Here is a 19674-nt window from a genome sequence, read left to right on the forward strand (position 1 = left end):
ATCCCCTGGAGTAGGAAATGGCAACCTGCTCCAGTATTCTTACCTGGAAACTTCCATGGACAGAGGAGCCTGGTGGATTACAGTATATGGGGTCTCAAAGAGTCAGACGTGACTGGGCAACTGAGCACACACATGCACACACATCAGACCAGGTATCACAACCAACCAAGCCCTGTGGAGATCCTGATGATGCCCTTTGTCTCTTGCAGGTGAGGGAGTTTAAAGGTCAGCATTTTATCTTGGAGGAAGCAATCACAGGGGATTTTGCTTTGGTAAAAGCCTGGAAGGCGGACCGAGCCGGAAACGTGATTTTCAGGTAGTACAATGGTTTTAAAAAATGTTCAACGTAATGCCTGTTAGCAACTTTATGTTTTCAAAATTATGATTACAAAATGGATATCTTGATGTGTTTGGTGTTTAAAAATTTATATTAAAGATTGCTTAAAATCAATCACGTGTGTGTGTGTGTGTGTGTGTGTGTGTGTGTGTGTGTGTGTGTGTGTGTGTGTGTGTGTGTGTGTAGGTGTGTGCAGAACCATTGCTGTGTGGCCATGCTGGTTTGGTGCACTTGAGGACATCTGTTCTGACTGGTGCCCGTGGTGCACTGTTTGACTATCTGAATCTATTCTAGTCTTATATATAGTCACATATACTTTTGTCCTGTGTACTTTAGTGGTTAAGACTAAGTACAGTGTTGTGACATACTTAGAAAAGCTGACAGAAGCACACAATTATATTTTTGACATTGTTATTTGTATGCATTGTCTTAAAACACCTAAGTTAGTTTGATATTCTGGAAAAATATTGCTAATAAGCATTTAGGTCAGTTCTTTTCCAAGCTTGTTGGTGTATACTAGAAAATGCTTATAAAGATGATGTTTGGAAAGTTGATTAACATTAATAATGCCTAGCTTTCATTTTCGTTATCTGGATGGCCACAGATAGATTAAGCCACTTAATAGATTTCAACATCTTTTGATTATGCTAAGCATACTAAATACCAAGTTTCAGTATCTTGGACTTAGGTATTATGTAGTTGTGTTTTGAAAATTGTGCCACCATTGGATATACTCATAAAAGCTTTCAAAATGTTTGATTTTGAAGACTTCACCTGTTAGGTTACCGAACTAGATTTCTTTTTTATAATATGGTCCGTTTCCTGCTTTTTGTTAGTGATTTTTAAAGAATCTTTACCAAATGCAGCTTTGGTATGATCACAATTAAATTATCAGTGATCACTCTCATGTTACTGTTTCATTTCTGAAGATCTTATATGACATTGGCTTCCCTGGTGGCTCAGATGGTGAAGAATCTGCCTGCAGTGCCTGAGACCAGAGTTCAGTCTTTGGAATGGGAGGATTCCCTAGAGAAGGGAATATCTAACCACTCCAGTATTCTTGCCTGGGGAATCCCATGGACAGAGAAGCCTGGCAGGCTACAGCTCATGGGGTCACAAAGAGTGGACGCAACCGAGTGACTAACACTTTATATGACGTTAAATATACTGTATTTGATTTTTTGAGCTTAGCCAATTTTGTTTGTTTGTTTGATTTTGTTTTTTTGGTGGGGCCACGGCACTTAGGATCTTAGTTCCTTGACCAGAAATCGAACCTATGCCTCCTGCAGTAGAAATGTGGAGTCTTAACCACTGGTCTGCTAGGGAAGTCCCCAGATTTAGTCAGTTTTGGGTATTATAACTAATTTCAGCAATTACAGAGGACACTGAATGCTGTCTACCTTTATTTGACACCTTGGTGTAATGTTCTTGAAGCTAGTTTTTTTTTTTGAAGATTAATGAAATTGTGTAGTAGCAAATGAAAATGAATTCCTAAAATATTTCCATGAGTTTATCCTGTGCTTTACTGCCTGTTGTCTAAAGACAGCACAAGGGCTATTCTGAGCAGAGACTTTATGCCTGTGGTTTCTGCTCAGTAGCCATTGAGCTTTGATGTGAAATGAGAGTGCTTATCGCCAGTGGTCAGCTGGCCTAGATTCTTAAGATCCTGACTTCTAGGCTGACCTTCATGATTAGTGGGACAACTGGTACAGAGGTCTGTCTAGGCCATTGGTAGAGTGGGTGGGCCCTGCATACCTGCTCCTCAGGCCACTCTGTCCTTGGAGTTTTGATGCTGGATGTTTGATGGAATCCAACACAGTAGCTTGTGAAAGTACGTAGAGATATTCCTCTCTCAAGGACACACCTATCCTTGAATCCAACTGATAGAAACATTGCTAGCACAAAGGGCTGTTAAGACACAGCTATGAATTATTCCTCTTTACAAAAGAATTTTTCCTTTCAATTTACACTCTCAGAAACAAGAACACATTTCAATTTTTATTATTAGAGTAAGTGCATGAATTTAGGAACTTGGGAATGCAGAAGCATCAGCAAAATTGGCCCCCTCTTTTTATACCTCAGGGTCTGATGTGGGGGTTGTAGTTTCAAAAATTTCATTGGAAGTTGGTTCTCCAGAATGATCTTTATAAGTGACTCACAAATTACCCATGAATGTTTCAGTTAATTTCAGCAATAGATTTCTCTTTAATAAGAGTATAATTACTATACCTTCTCAGATAAAGCACTTGCTACTTTTCTTAATGTTTAACAAGAGCAAGTTCAGTGAAATATTTAACTACAGAAACAAAGTAGCATTTCAGTTAAAAGATTTAGAGAAATTAGACCCTTTAATATCCATTTTATTTTTCTGTATACAATTATATGTTGAAAATGAAAACTAGTTCTTTCTCTTAACCCCGTAAATGTGATATGATTCCATTAAGTGGCCATTGCATTGTTTTTATATATAAAATAGCTATAGAACTTATAGAAAATACGATATACTCTTAAAAAGATTCACGGAGTCTTAGATTACAGAAATTCTTTTAGTCTGTAATTAAAGCTGAGAGAGACACTTATTTTTGCCTTCTTTCCACACTCCCTTATTCCCTCACCCCTATTGTAGGAAAAGTGCAAGGAATTTCAACTTGCCGATGTGCAAAGCTGCAGAAACTACAGTGGTGGAGGTAAGAGAAGAGGTTATTTCTGATTTCCTAATGTTACTTTTTTAAAGTTGATGTTATGTGTTAGTTTAAGAAAAAATACTGCAGTTCATTTGTTTTCATGAAGAAGGACAGTGACCATGTTTTTCATTTGAGATGTTGAAGGATTCTATTTAAATATATGATAGTTTAAATTTTGCTGGAATTTGAGCTCTCTGGTTAGCTAGGATCTCACCAGAATGCTCACTTTGGGAACCAAGCTATGAGGCTGACCAGCTCATAAAACTTCTTTGGTACTTGAGCAAAGTGGACCTTCTTGGGTAAAATCTCAGGGATGAATTTTTCTAAACAGAATCCCAAGGCAAATAATAAGTTGTATCAGGAGAAGTTCTTTATCTCATTGTGACAGAGAGTGGTGATACTTTGAGGAGGAAGGAGGGTAGTATAACTCCTTGCTTCGATGTAGTTCTGTTTGGAACAGTTGAATTAATGCACGAACTGACTCTCCTTTAAACATCTCAGGGTTCATTCGGAAGAGACTTGAATAATTCTAGAACGTGCCTAGGGTTAAAGCTCTGGGATAGAAATAGGTGCTTATAACCAAAACCCTGCCATTTTGTGTGTATATGTTAGAACCTGAAAGGAGACTTCAAAATGATTCATGTAGGCTTTGAGGATCACTTTGGAACCAGATTTTCATGGGATTTGAGATATATTTCCCCACAAGAGGGCTTTATAGGATCCCATCTTGGGATCTGGAAATGAGAATGTATGTTCTTGATTTTTCTTGTTATGGTACCATTGTACTTGACATCTTTTCATTCCTTCAAGCTCTTGGCCAAAATGATATTTCATGGAGGCAGTGCTGCTGTATTTTTGAAACAGTCAAATGTTAGAATTCTCTTGGAAAGTACAGTGTATTATTATTTTACTGGATAGCCATAGTTTGGCTTCTTTTTTTCCCCTCTAATGGAAGAATGGTTAATTGACAATATTTGAAGTATACTATTTTTAAAGTGCTGGGAAATGTGGTACTTTCAACATTGGCAGGACGGTTTCTTTTGCAACGGCTTCAGTATATTTTCTGCATTTAAAATGGATAATGTGATTTAATCTGTGAAATTTTTAAAAATCAAATCATCTTAATGACCTCTCCATTGCACACACCTATAACAGTACTGAAAAAAGCCTATAACACAGCTTAAACTAACTGGTAGTTTAACTCTGTTGATTGTATGTACCTCTGTAAAACTGCCACAAACGACTATTTTTTCTCTGAGTACTATGGGGGCAATATGCATTGTCCTGGGTGATTTTCTTTCTTTTTTTTCCCTTTTATAATCTAGTTCTTTTCAGCTAGTCTTATCTCTTCTGAAAGCAGGAAGTGAACCTCTAGTAGTCTGAGAATTAGTGAAGATATTTGAAAAGATGTTCGCTGTTGGCAAAAGGGAAAGGGAGATAAAATCCTTTATTTGAGCCTGCAAATATGATAAAGGCTGCCCTCCCATGTACAAGAACAGACATCTCTTATTCACAGCACTCTGTCCTGTTAGACAGACTCACATTAGGATCCCCTTCAATATAGTGCTGCTGACTGCCACTCCTAATTGATCATACCTGCACTGTCCAATATGCTAGCCCGTACCCACATGCAACTTTTAATTTAAACTCTTGCTGTTGTTCAGTGACTAAGTTGTGTCCAACTCTTTGTGACTATGTACTGCAGCATGCCAGGCTCCTCTGTCCTTCACTGTCTCCCAGATTTGCTCAAACTCATGTCCATTGGGTCGGTGATGCCATCCAACCATCTCATCCTCTATTACCCCCTTCTCTTCCTGCCCTCAGTCTTTCCCAGCATCAGAGTCTTCTCTGGTGACTAGTCAGCTCTTTGTATCAGATGGCCAAAGGATTGGATATTCAGCTTTAACATTAGTCCTTTCAAAAAATATTTAGGGTTGATTTCCTTTGGGATTTCCTTAGTCCCCCTCTAAGGGACTCTCAAGAGTCTTCTCCAGCACCACAGTTCAAAAGCATTAATTCTTCAGCATTCAGCTTTCTTTATGGTCCAGCTCTGACATTCATAATGACTAATGGAAAAATGATAGTTTTGACTATATGGACCTTTGTCAGCAAAGTGATGTCTCTGCTTTTGAATATTCTGTCTAGGTTTGCCATAGCTTTTCTTCCAAGGAGCAAATGTCTTTTAATTTCATGGCTACAGTCACTGTCCGCAGTGATTTTTGGAGCCCAAGAAAATGAAATCTGTCACTACTTTCCCCATCTATTTGCCAGGAAGTGATGGGACTGGATGCCATGATCTTAGTTTCTTGAACGTTGAATTTTAAGCCAGCTTTTTTACTCTCCTCTTTCATCCTCATCAAGAGGCTCTTTAGTTCCTTTTCGCTTTCTGCCATTAGAGTGGTATTATCTGCATATCTGAGGTTGTTGATATTTCCCCCGGTAATCTTGATTCCAGCTTATGCTTCATCCAGTCCAGCATTTTGCATGATGTACTTTGCATACAAGTTGAATAAGCAGAGTGACAATACATAGCCTTGACGTACTCCTTTCCCAATTTTGAACCAGTCCATTCATTGCTCTATGTCCAGTCCTGACTGTTGCTTCTTGATCTGCATACAGGTTTCTCAGGAGACAGGTAAAGTGGTCTGGTATTCCCATGTCATGAAGAATTTTCCAGTTTGTTGTGATCTACACAGTCAAAGCTTTTAGCATAGTCAGTGAAGCAGAAGTATATGTTTTTTTCTGGAATTTCTTGCTTTCTCTATGATCCAACAGATGTTGGCAATTTGATCTCTGATTTCCTTGCCTTTTCTAAATCCAGCTTGTACATCTGGAAACTCAGTTCATGTACCACTAAAGCCTAGCTTGAAGGATTTTGAGCATTACCTTGCTAAGCAGGAGAAATGAGCAGAATTGAACATTCTTTGATATTACCTTTCCTTGGGATCCAGTCCTGTGGCCACTGCTGAGTTTTCCAAATTTCCTGGCATATTAAGTGCAGCACTGTCAGGGCATCATCTTTTAGGATTTGAAATAGCTCAGCTGGAATTCCATCACCTCCACTAGCTTTGTTCATAGTAATGCTTCCTAAGGCCCACTTGACTTCATACTCCAGGATGTCTGGCTCTAGGTGAGGGACCACACGATCATGGTTATCTGGGTAATTAAGACTTTTTTGTGTGGTTCTTGCCACCTCTTCTTTTTGTGTGTTCTTGCCACCTCTTGCTAATGTCTTCCACTTTTGTTATGTCCTTGCTATTTCTGTCCTTATTTAAATTTAAAAATTTAAATTAATCTAAATAAAGTAAAAGTTCAGTTTCTTTTCATCGGTTCCATATACTAGTGACTACTGTGTTGATCAACATAGATAAGAACATGATCATCCCTGTAGAAAGCTTTATTAGACAGAGGCTAATTAGAAGTATCAAGATGAAATCTAATTTGTAATTCTAGTTTAGGAATGTAAGCAAAACAGCAATTTAGACAATAAATTATGGTAAGGTTGCCCCCTCTGCCTGCTCATAGTAGAAGAGGTCCACATGGCTTTAGGTTGAACTGGAAGAACTGAGCTCTTGGAAGCGTAAAATATTTGAAGTTGGGGTTGATGAGTAGACTGGGTGTTTTCTGATAATGAAGATTCTATCTAGGGTGTGAGTTTTGTATTATTCTTAGTCCAGTGAGTACCCTGGACCTCCAGCTCTTCTTCTGTGCTGTGTTCTGGGTACTCTGTGACCTGCATTGGCCTTCAGGACTCGATAATTCTTTTCCTCCAGCCCTATCCTGCTTTCTTGTATAGTGGTCTTGGTAAGATGGGTGATTGTGAGCTGGTTTAATAGGGAGTCCTTAGAGATCATAAATTAGCTGCATATTTTCCTGCCTGTTCAGTATTGACAATAATAATGACTACTATTAATCAAGTATTTATTATATATTACTCACTTCTATATTTTAATTGATTTTTTAAAAAATGTTCACAACAATCTTATGAGATAGGAGTCATTATTATCCTTATTTTACAGATGAGGGCTATAAAGCACAGAGAGGTGAGGTTGCGTACCTATGTCACACAGCTAGGTGGAGCTAAGATAGACCCATAGGAAACATGATTCCCAGGTGCCTGCGCTTTTCCACTATTTCATGAAATACTCTCAAATCATCATCAGTGGGTGATATTTCAAAATCCTGAAAGATACTGAATTTCTGAAAGTAGTCCATTTCAATGCTAACTGTTAAAATCTAGCAGATAGGGAGTTAGAGGCCAGTATATTCCTCTATCTCCAGTCTTCTTTGCCAGTTATTCCAGTGAAGGTCTTTTTGCCTCTTATACCATCTGCCTCCAAGAGGGCTTTGAGAAGAGCATCATCCTGGGTGGGATCAGTAGCCCTGTGAATTGGTTCAGTCCTCCTCTTAGACTCTGTTCATTCTGTTACGTAGCCTCTCTGAGCTGTGCAGCTTTTCACAAACTTCCCTGAATGTGGTGATTGAATGTCTATTCTAGTCCAGCAGGAACTTAAAGCAGTGTGCACTTTGACAACAACTGCACCCTACATTTCAGACAAAGACATTTTTTTTAGACCTTTTAGCTCATCTTCTTTCTCTTATAGATCAGACCAGGGAGAACTTTTCAGTAGCAGGATCTGGGATGAAGCCTGCCTCCTTGCAGCTTCACCCCACTCCTGGGGCTGCATCTTTTCAGCCTTTTTCCCTTGGTACCCACTATAACTTGAGTTTTAAAGGGAGTCAGTGGGTCAGGGGGTGGTAGTACTATAAATATCTAAAATATTAGTGATGATTCCTTAAGAGTGTAGTTGCTCAGTTGTGTCCAACTCTTTGCAGCCCCATGGACTGTAGCCTGCCAGGTTCCTTTTTCCATGGGCTTCTCCAGGCAAGAATACTGGAGTGGTTTGCCATTCTCTTCTCTAGGGGATCTTCCTGACCCAGATATTGAATCCAGGTCTCCTGCACTGCAGGTGGGATTCTTTACCATACAGGGAAACCCTGATGATTCCCTCAGGTACCTTAAAATCTTTGGGGACTTTTTTCTTTGCTGTGCTGTGCAGCATGTGAGATCTTGGTTCCCCGAGCAGAGATCGAATCCTCTGCCCACTGCATTGGAAGCTCAGAGTCCTAGCCACTGGGCTACCATGGAAGTCCCTCTTTTTGAACTTAGAAACAGGATGGTGAAAGAACATGCGAGCCATCTCTTTCTTTTTTTGCTTCATAATTTCTCCTCTAATTGACAAGACGTAAAACCAGTATATTTATCTTGAAGAGAATATCAAAATGACCCTTGGCATGAATTATTTCTGGTTTCTCTTAAAGTGAGACATTCCTCCTTTTTGGAAATGTTTTACCTTTCAGATGTGTTCTAAACAAAAGTGAGTTGTGGAAAACCAAAGAGGTGATCAGTATGTCTTTTTCCCTTTAACAAAACTGATAGGAATATTGCATTGCATCTCTTAAAACCTGCAGCCAGTGGTCTGTTTCATCACAAAGTTGGCTCTCTTTCTCCCTCTTAAGGAACCTGGGGGTAGTTGCTTGGGAAAAATAGTACAAGTGGGTGTACATATTGGCACACATGCCACAAACACATTTCTCTTTTTAGGCCAGGCAGTGTTATTTCTGGACCTTCTCTTTGAGTGGGTGAAATCTTCCCTGATAAACTTCACAAGTTTAAGTGCAAAACCAGCCAGGGAACAATTCTTGGTGCTGTGTTCCATGTGTATCATGAGCAGCAGGACTCTGGAACTCATTTGGCTTCTGCAGGGATCTGTTAACCCTCGACTTCCCATGTGCTCCTTGGCCAGTCTCTTGGGTGCATATCCCATCAGTCTAGGTTTCTCTGGGAATTGTCTCTGCATTTTTTAAAAAGGCAACTTATAATAGAAAACCCCGGAGGAGGGGCGGGAACACTTCACTCAGGAGACTGTAGATATTTTGTCTCCTGCAAGCAGCCTGGCATGTCTGTGCTGTCAGGAAAGGTCATCTGACTCAGCCACAGAAGGCTGTTAAGGCTGCCTGTGACCAAAATAACCTGGCTGGTTTCGTCAAACGTGTGCTCTGGCTGGTGTTAGAAGATGGCAAGGTTTACACAAAGCTTCTTCACCTGTTTTAGCTAATTTCAGCTTTTAGTTAAGACAAATATATTCGTTACTATAACTTCAGTAAAGTTATTTTTATTATATTTATATTATGGTATATTTATGTATTTGTGAAATAATTATGTCTATTACATAATATTTGATGCATACTGGTATTATATACATGTAGCCTGTGCAGGTTAGAAGGCATAATAATAAGTCAAACACCTCCAGACCTACCTATAGGAATTAGAGGATTGCTTCTTCTCATTGTCATCTGCCTGCCTTTCCTGCAGAGAGACCCACTGTCAGGAATATTGTGATTATCAGTCCCTTTAAAAAACGTCAAAGTCATAAGGTGTGGACATATGGAAAATCATTTTCCAAAGTGATATCATAAGACTTTTTGTTTAGAAGAGCCATGCTCTGGGGACTGTGACTTCTGTGTTCTGTGCTAGCGCTTGGCACGTGCCATGGCTCCTGAGGAGGTTAATTAAAGGAAAGTATTAGGGGTTCATCTGCCATCTGGGCATGAAGACATGTTTCTGATTAGTGGAGGAGGAAAAGGGCATGTTGCAGTGTAAAGGTATTATAGATTTTTGCTTTTAATGTTTATTATGAAAGGTAATGGACATATACAGCAGAAAATGGAAGAGTGTAATGAACCTATCTGAGTTCATCCTAATGTTCCAATACCTGCCCACCCTTGATAACTCCTGCCCCATCTACATCCCCATCTCCTTCCTTCTCCTCTTGTAATATTTTTTTAAGTGATTTTTATTTATTTGTTTGTTTTTTGGCTGCGGTGGGTCTTTGTGGCTGTGGTTGGCCTTTCTCTAGTTGTGACAAGTGGGGGCTACTCTTCACTGCAGCGTGTCAGCTTCTTATTGCAGCAGCTTCTCCTGTTGCAGAGCACAGGCTGCAGGCAGGTGGGCTTCAGGAACTGTGGTGCGTGGGCTCCATAGTGTGGTTCCCTGGGCTCTAGGGCACAGGCTTAGGAGTTGTGGCACACAGCTTAGTTGCTCCTCTGCACGTGGGATCTTCCTGGATCAGGGATTGAACCCACGTCTCCTGCTTTGGCAGGTGGACTTTTTACCACTGAGCCACCAGGGAAGCCCCCTCTTGAAGTATTTTGAAATAAGCACCAGATATTATATCCTTCACAAGCTTACATGGTGATGCTCAAGATAGACAATAGGTACAATAAATAAGTAAAATGTATAGTATATTAGATAGTGATCAATACTAAAGAAATGGAACAAAGCATGAAAAGGGACATCAGCTGTCAAGAGAAGAAAGTTAAATTTTGTTTTTGTCTGCACTGTGAGGCTTTTGGGTTCTTTCTTCCCCAGCCAGGGATTGCACCTGGCCCTTCAGCAGTGAGAATGCAGAATCACTGGACCACCAGGAATTCCAAAAGTGAAATCTGGATGGGTTGGTCTATAACAGAGATGAGATATAATGCTACTGAGATGACATTTGAATAGAGACCTCAGGGAAGTAAGGAAGATAGCTATGCAGTATCCGGCGGGGCAGTAAGCTGGGTGGCAGAAGAAGGAGCAGGTGGAATATTCCTGGTGGACTTGAAGAGTTGAAATGCCATACTCCCCTTTCTCCAGTGTGAGATGGTGGGCCAATGAATCTTTACGTGAGGGTAGCCATCTTGAGAGTAATGGCAGGATCTTCTTCCTACCTGTGTGAAGTATGATTTCTATACTTAGTTCATTTTGTAATTGCTCCTGGGATGATAAGACCTAAATCTGACTTTAAAACTCTGAGATGAATGGAGAATGTGATTTTTATATTGGAACCTCCTGGCTTTTGTGACTTTCTGGCCCTCTTTGGAAAACTCTGTGTTGATACCAGCTTATGCATTACCTTTGTAGAGGAAATCATACTGGTGGTTAGTTCACATTATACTAGAAGGTGGGAACGCAGTGGGTTTGTTTTAACTGTTTGATTTAATCACTTCAGTGGATCTTGTGAACATTTAATCTCCACCAAGCAGGCCAGTTAGTGTATCAACATTTTAGAGACTGGTCATCTTCCATCCTGCTTTAGAAAAAATGAAACTTCCCAAGAGATAAACATAATTCCTTTCCTCTTAGATTGCTTCTGTTCTTAATCTTTAGATTGCTAATGCCTTTTGATACTACAGAGAAACTCATAGTTTTTCCAAGAAACAGTAAAAAGGAAAAAGAATTAGGTCCAAACAGGAAAAAATGAAAGGTTCTATCCACCCAAGAGAAACACATCTAACCACATTGAGAAACTTTGTTAGACAGATGCACTGTTAAGGACACACATCCACACACAGACGACCCCTGCTCATGCCTGTGTGGGATTTATGCCCGCACACAAATCTCTGATTGACATGTGGAGATGTGATGTTTATGAAAACTTGGCTGAAATGTCAAATGTGACATTCACTGTGTGAAACGTAATACAGTAAATGCCTTTCACTGCACTTTAGTATTTACCTGGTAATGCTTTCTACTTCTCTTCGTTAGGCAGAAGATGAGGACAGCAAGGACCTGTTTAATCCCAGTCTTCTTTACTTCATTCCCACAGGCCAGTTGAGATGAGCACTCAACACAAGTTCTTTAAAAACACAGGTGGGGTAGGAAAGCTATTTGATGCAAAATATAAAGAAGGAACAGCCTCTTCCCACCAGTCTAGCAAAAACCCTGGGATCCCTCACTCCTAAGGCCTAATACAGTCACTTTCTCAAGTGTTAACTTTGGGAATAGACGTGGTGAGCTATGGATATCATTTTAAATGATTGATTTTTAAGCCTGCTAAATTATCTAATATCCTTAATTTACATGTTTTTCTCTTATTACAGTTTTTCACTTATAAGATTTTATTCATGCTTTTGGATTTCATTTTTTTTAATTGTTTGCTATGCCTCTCTGAAAGAGATAGCTATAAATTCTTCATGCTACAAATTTAGCCAGATATACATTGCTTTGACAGATGATAATATCCTTACACAACTAAATGAACTGATTGATTCTACTTATTTTGAAGTATTGGAGTGTTTAGAGACATTTCCTTGACTTTTCATAAAATGCAAAACTAATTTGAAAATATTTGAATACTAATGAAGATGTATTTAGTGAAGACACATTGTAGTTGAATATTTTGACAAAATAACCTTCTAAGTAATAGAATCACTATTATTATTTGTTGTTTCTGCCAAGGAAGCAGTTAATACAAAAAATATGAAGTTGGTGAATGCCCAAATTAACTTCACTGCAATTTTTTTTTTTTTGCATACTCTTAAAGAGTACTGAATATAATCCTTAAACTAATGACCATTTATATCCAGAAGAATAGCAGGATAGAAGTATGGTTTATTAATGGTAAAAATATATTAAATCAAGTGCTAATCCTGACATTTTATTTCTTGTTGCTTGGTAACAATGCGAGAACTCTGTGAGAGTTCCTTTATCTCAGCTACAATGGACTTCATTGCATTGTGGGGTAGAAATACCAATTACAGCAAGTCATTGTATGCCATTATCCTTACAAAATTTTGGTGCTACTTTTTTATTGTTAGTGCAGAGATCCTAAAAGAAAGTCATTTTAATAATACATCCCTCCTTTTTTGATGGATTGGTAGATTTTATTCTAGCTATTTTGGGCTTTTTGGCTTTGTATCTATGTATAATTTTTGAGGCTTCACAAATTTGTCTTTTATCTGTCTACACTGTATAAACCTAGGCTTTTGAATTTCATCATAAATATGTATGTTCTAAGTGATTGTTCATGAGTTCTTAGTGAACATCTTTTATACTTGACCACTTAAGAGGAGAGAAAAGAATACCTGTGTGGAATTTTTTTCTCATAAAAATAGTGAGGACATATGCATCGTCCTTCTCTAATATAGAGCATTTCTAGTTTTAGAACCTGCTTTAGGAAAAGGGAGCCTGTTGAACAAGTGTGATATAAGTGAAAGGCTAATTTCTGTTGTGTATACTGTATATATCCTATATACTGTTAGTTCATAATTATTATTTACAACGAAGATTGATAAACTGCTATCTGTGACCTGTTCTGTACTGCCTAAGAGGTAAGAAATTTTTTTAATATATATATTTTAAAGGGTTGTTTGAAAAAAGAAAAGAACAATATGTGACAGAGACAGTATGGAGCCTGCAAAGCCTTAAACATTATCTGGCCCTTTACAGCAAAAAGCTTTCAAACCCTTGATTTATGGCATAATTTCCATGTGTATACTCTAAATATATTAAATATCATTGAATATTATTTTCTAAAGGACCAGTGAACTTAAGTAGAACTGAAATAAATAATGATAGCTGGTTTGAAGAGAATCAGTGAAAAAATTAAATTGAGTAATATGAATTTGTGTAGAAGTAGTAAAATGATTATGTAATTTAGTAGGTCTGTATTGGGGACAACCATGAAGAAAGGAAGATTATATACAGCAACTTACTTATCTTGCCATGGTTTTTACAGTTTCTTTACTATCTCAGTGCTTTTGTCAATAAATCTGACTTTAATAGTTTTGTACTGATAGACTCATTTTATTGGAAGCATCTTGCTTTTTCTTGCCCATTAGATTTTAGCACATACTTGAGGGCCAGTTTCTTATGTATAGTGCCTGTATCCTGGGGTGATGGGGTGAGGACTTCTCCAACCTGACCTGGGCCCAGCACGCACCTGCAACTCCTGCTGGCTGGCAGAGTGTCCAAGAGCTGCAGAAATGGTCCAGAGTTGGAGTTGTCCTGTGTGCCTGGGGTTTGGAAGGGCTCTGCAGCCCTGGGTTTTCATCTCCTCTGGAGCTCTGCCCCCCACCTCTCAGAGACAGCCTAGGAGAAGACTTGTGGATAGACTTTGGGCAAGGTGAGACTGGTTGTCTCAGCCTTCCAAACCAGGGATTTTAGCTTCTGATTTTCTTTTTAATCAGGAATATGTTTGTAAGAGTTATCTGATTATGTCTTATTTATTGCTAAGGGAAACTTGAAATCAGAAAGTTCACTAGGGTAGTTGTGTGCTTTCTTATCTGGCACTAGTCCTCTTAAGAAATAGAAAAGGCTCCATCCAGCCAAAATGTATTCTAATAATTAAAGATGACGTCAATTATTTATTTACTAATTTTTGCTTTGCCATTCTGCTTATGGGATTTTAGCTCCCTGAATAGGGATTGAACCCGGGACCCTGGCAGTGAGAGTCCCAACCACTGGACCACCAGGGAATTCCTGAAAGTCTATTATTTCAGCTAGATTCGCCTCCTCATTCTTGTAAGCAAAGGCCCAGAAAACCCTATGCTTGAGTACCACTTCTGTATTAGCATGCGTTTTATATAACTTTGTAATGCTTTATGTTTTCAAAGTGATTTTGTCTATGTGTATCCCGTTTGATCCTCTTAATCACCAGGTGAGGTAGGAGGAGAAGCAGTTTTATTATAATATTACCCATGAGGAAACTGAGACATAGATACCTTTCTGGAATAGATCAGTAGGAAGTTGAATGGCTTAATGAAAGGGACATTTGAAAGACTTGGAGCCCTGCTTTTCCACATTTCCTCTGCCATGGTCCTGCCATTACAATGCTGAAGCTTTCCTTTTTTTTTTTTTTTAAATTTTAATTTTTGTTTTTATTTTAACATCCAAAAGATTTTGTATTGGGACACAGTTGATTATCCTTCTTTCTTTTTTAAAAAATTAAGGTTTTTTTTTGTTACGTAGAGTCTTCATTGCTATGGATGGGCTTCTCTAGTTTCAGTAAGCAGGGGCTGCTTTTCGTTGTGGTGCATGAGCTTCTCATTGCATTGGCTTCTCTTGTTGCTGAGCTCAGGCTCTAGGCACACGAGCTTCAGCAGTTGTAGCACGTGGGCTCAGTAGTTGTGGCCCACAGGCTTAGTGGCTCTGAGGCATGTAGAATCTTCCCATAACAGGGAATGAAACCGTGTTCCCTGCATTGGCAGGCAGATTCTTTCCTATCCACTGTACCACCAGGGAAGTTCTGAAGCTTTATTTCTAAAACAATGAACAAGAAGAATTGTGAAACTCTGAAAATGTAGCTAAGTGGGCTTTTATAGAAGCTTGTACCTTATTTTAAATAAAAATGAGAGAGTTGTGATTTTAGGTGATGTGTGTAGAATGGATTTTTATGGAGGCAGGAAAGAAGACACATGGTAGCCAAAGAGGAGGCTGTTGCTGTGATCCAGGCAAGAGGTGATTGTGGCTTGGACTTCAGTGGTGGAGTAGAGATGGGGAGAGGTACTGGAACTGAGGTATACAGTATTTTGGAAGAGGAATATTTTCAGACTTGCTAATGCCTTGGATGTGGACTGGGGTAGGGGGATGGCAGAGACTAAAATGATTCCTACTCTATTTAAGCAGTGCTGTGTGTCACCTATAGAGTTAAGAAAGCCTGGTAACAGCTTTTGGAAGGAGAAGTAACAAGAACCCAGCTAGGATTGATTGGCATTTTTAGGCTTTCAAATGGTGATGTAGGTGAAGATGGACATGTATGTGTTGTGCTCAGAGGAGAGGTCTAGAAAGAGTTATACAGTTGGAAAGAATCTACATGTATTTGATAAGTAGTCATGGAATGGAAAAGACCACTTAGGGGAAAGGTCCTGGAATCAAGCATTAGGAGTCTCAGTATATTTATTTATTTATTTGGTGAACAGTACCTGAGATTAAGAATCACAGCTTTGTCTCCCTGTGACATTGTGACTTTGGACAAATAAATGTACTTAAGAATCCCAGCTTCTTTGTAGCATCTCCTATTTCTATTTCAGGTCTATTTTGAATGTCTGTGGGTTAGGGCATTTGGATGTGTTTTGTGAAGCTCTGAAGTGCTATGTTCTCACCTTGATCCCTCCTGCTGCTTTGATTAATGAACCTCAGATGACTGTGGTTTTCACTGGCCCAGTGACAATGACCGTAGAACCACCCTGTAAATAGTACCTGGCAGGGTATACCCGCCTTATCCCTTCCCTGTCTTCCACAGTTCTTGAGATTTAAGGAAATAAAAAGTTCATAATACCGCCAATTTCTAAAATCTTAGTGCATTATCAAAAACTAATTATTTTTGATAATAACAAAAAGCAAAAATTAATTGTTTCTTAAATATATTGTTCACTTTGTGTGCATGTGTGCTAAGTCACTTCAGTGGTGTCTGACTCTGTGCAGCCCTATGCACTGCAGCCCGCCAGGCTCCTCTGTCCATGGGATTCTCCAGGCAAGAATACTGGAGTGGGTTGCCATGCCCTCCTCAGAGAGATCTTCCCAACCCAGGGATTGAACCTGCATCTCTTATGTCTACCCTACATTGGCAGGCGGGTTCTTTATCATTAACGCCACCTGGGAAGCCATTATTAGCTTTGAGTGAGTGAGTGAAGTCGCTCAGTCGTGTCCGACTCTTTGCGACCCCATGGACTGTAGCCTACCAGGCACCTCTGTCCATGGGATTTTCCAGGCAATAGTACTGGAGTGGATTGCCATTTCCTTCTCTAGGGGATCTTCCCAACCCAGGGATTGAACCCAGGTTTCCCGCATTGTAGACAGACGCTTTACCATCTGAGCCACCAGGGAAGTCCTTATTGTTAGCTTTTAGTTCATTTCAGTTCGGTCGCTCAGTCGTGTCCAACTCCTTGCCACCCCATGAATCGCAGCACCCCAGGCCTCCCTGTCCATCACCAACTCCCAGAGTTCACACAGACTCATGTCCATCGAGTCAGTGATGCCATCCAGCCATCTCATCCTGGGTTGTCCCCTTCTCCTCCTGCCCCCAATCCCTCCCAGCATCAGAGTCTTTTGCAATGAGTCAGCTCTTTGCATGAGGTGGCCAAAGTACTGGAGTTTCAGCTTTAGCATCATTCCTTCCAAAGAAATCCCAAGGCTGATCTCCTTCAGAATGGACTGGTTGGATCTCCTTGCAGTCCAAGGGACTCTCAACAGTCTTCTCCAACACCACAGTTCAAAGGCATCAGTTCTTCGGCACTCTGCCTTCTTCACAGTCCAACTCTCACATCCATACATGACCACAGGAAAAACCATAGCCTTGAGTAGATGGATCTTTGTCAGCAAAGTAATGTCTCTGCTTTTCAACATGCTATCTAGGTTGGTCATAACTTTTCTTCCAAGGAGTAAGCGTCTTTTAATTTTATGGCTGCAATCACCATCTGCAGTGATTTTGGAGCCCCAAAAAATAAAGTCTGACACTGTTTCCACTGTTTCCCCATCTATTTCCCATGAAGTGATGGGACCGGAGGCCATGATCTTTGTTTTCTGAATGTTGAGCTTTAAGCCAAGTTTTTCACTCTCCTCTTTCACTTTCATCAAGAGGCTTTTTAGTTCCTCTTCACTTTCTGCCATAAGGGTGGTGTCATCTGCATATCTGAGGTTATTGATATTCCTCCCGGCAATCTTGATTCCAGCTTGTGTTTCTTCCAGTCCAGCGTTTCTCATGATGTACTCTGCATAGAAGTTAAATAAGCAGGGTGACAATATACAGCCTTGACGTACTCCTTTTCCTCTTTGGAACCAGTCTGTTGTTCCATGTCCAGTTCTAACTGTTGCTTCCTGACCTGCATATATCAGCAGTAAATTATCTAATATTTAAAGCTCATCAAAGTCAGCCTAAATATGTTGATAGCTTACATCAAGCAAATGCAGTGATGACGTTTAAGGGGAGCACTACAGACCCCTTATAAAAAGTAATGTTGTTAGAGATCTGTCATTTCATTAGCTCAGGTTGCATACAGTAAAAAAAATGATGACCAGTCTCTGCTGTCATATTTTGAATGGAGGATTAGCCATGATCTGTTTATCTCTTTTTGTACTTTGGCTCAGAAGGTTCAAATATTCTGGTTTTGGATGGAAACTAATGTTTGTTCTCTGATAAAACATACTTATGCTGAATATCCTTCTTGAATTGTTTCCACTGAAAGTAACATTTATTGTTTCGGGGGTGTAAGAGAAACAGAATGAATAAAGAGAGCCTTAGATACTCGTTGATGCTTTATGTTCAACTCAGTGCACACCACTACCTACAAACATCAGAGGGACCTGGAGTCCAGAAATAGATGCTTATTTCCTTAGGATTTAGCACACTGCTACATATAAGTAAATTAGCCTGCAGGTGTGTTTTACACTGCCTCCTTATGAAAGCTTTGCCTTACTGAATTTTCAGACTCAGGGAAAAGTATGTTTTATTTAGTTTGTTTTTCGATGAAATGATTTGAAACAGTTTATTTGGGAGAAATAATGAACGATTAGAAACCAAGAATGACTTAACTGTTAGAAAGTACAGTAGTTTCTCCTTACCTGAGATTTTGCTTTTCACATTTTCTGATACTTGTAGCCAGCTGTGGTTCAAAAATATTGAATGGAATATTCCAGAATAAACAATTCATAGGTTTTAAATAGGGTGATGAAATCTCATCCCGTCCAGCTCTGTCCCACCTGGGATCCCCAGTTGTCAACATCTTCTGCTCCTAACATCCAGCCATCAATATAATGTCTTTGTGATCCAGGATCACCCAGAGCAGTTGGTCCTCCTTCTGCCATATCATCAGAAGGTCAGTACAGTAAGTCCCTTACATATGTACGAGTTCAGTTCTGAGAGCACCTTCAAAAGTCCAGTTTGTTCGTTAAGTCCAACAAAGTTAGCCTAGGTACCCAACTAACTCAATCAGCTATATAGTACTGTTCTGTAATAGGTTTTAATAATTTTCACACAAATAATGGATAAAAAACACAAAAATAAAAACATTTTTAATCTTACAGTATAGTATCTTGAAAAGTGCAGCAGTACAGTATTCTTAAAGTACAACTTTTTGCCTCAGTCCACTCTCTAAATTATTTTCACTTATGTTTTCATTGTTATCATTTGGTGCTTCTTAGCTGTACCAGCTACATCACCACTGCTTTTATGCTGGCTTCTGGACATCCTGGGTTTGAAATCATGATACTGTACCACTGTATTCTACACGGTACTGTACAGTAAAGTACACAAAGTCACTCCTCGTAGAGGATGCATACACGTGACAATGTATGCCAGAAATGTGAACTAACTTACATGACTGGACACGAGACCACACGTTTACACCTTTGAAAATTTGCAACCTGAAGGTTCGTACGTAGGGTACTTAACTGTAGTAGTCTAACATTACGTTACATTGCCTCTGTCATTCACCTCACTTCATCTCATGGGCAACTCGTCATCTCACATGATCACAGGAAGAAGGGGGAGCACAGAACAATGAGGTGATTTGAGAGAGCAAGACCACATTCACATATCTTCTATTATAATATATGTTATAATTGCCCTATTTTATTATTAATTATTGTAATTTCTTATTGTGCCTAATTTATAAGTTAAACTTTATCATAGGTCTGTATGTATAGAATAAAAATGTATATAAGGGTTCAGTGCTCTCCACAGTTTCAGACGTCCACTGAGGTCTTGGAATATATTCTGTGTGGACAGGAAGTTCTGGTAATGGTTTTTTGTTCTGTTTTTCTTTCCATGAAGAAGGCCAGACCACTCATGTCTGGGAATATAGATCACTTTCTCTCTGACTTGGCTCCTG

At 39.4% G+C, this 19674-nt stretch overlaps 1 protein-coding gene across 2 annotated transcripts in view; it reads left to right on the plus strand.

Annotated features, from left to right (window-relative positions):
* OXCT1 (3-oxoacid CoA-transferase 1) overlaps window positions 1-19674 on the plus strand; it is a 161645-nt gene that overhangs the window by 31607 nt on the left and 110364 nt on the right. For both annotated transcript variants that reach the window (XR_008201178.1, XM_052658974.1), the window contains exons 6-7: window positions 210-316; window positions 2964-3024. Coding sequence is in view for 1 of the 2 variants with exons in the window: in XM_052658974.1 (XP_052514934.1) it covers window positions 210-316; window positions 2964-3024 (168 nt within the window). In the remaining variant the exon portion in view is untranslated. The remainder of the gene's footprint in view (window positions 1-209; window positions 317-2963; window positions 3025-19674) is intronic.

The sequence above is a fragment of the Budorcas taxicolor genome, chromosome 20 (genome assembly GCF_023091745.1).
Source record: "Budorcas taxicolor isolate Tak-1 chromosome 20, Takin1.1, whole genome shotgun sequence".
Lineage (NCBI taxonomy): Eukaryota > Metazoa > Chordata > Mammalia > Artiodactyla > Bovidae > Budorcas > Budorcas taxicolor.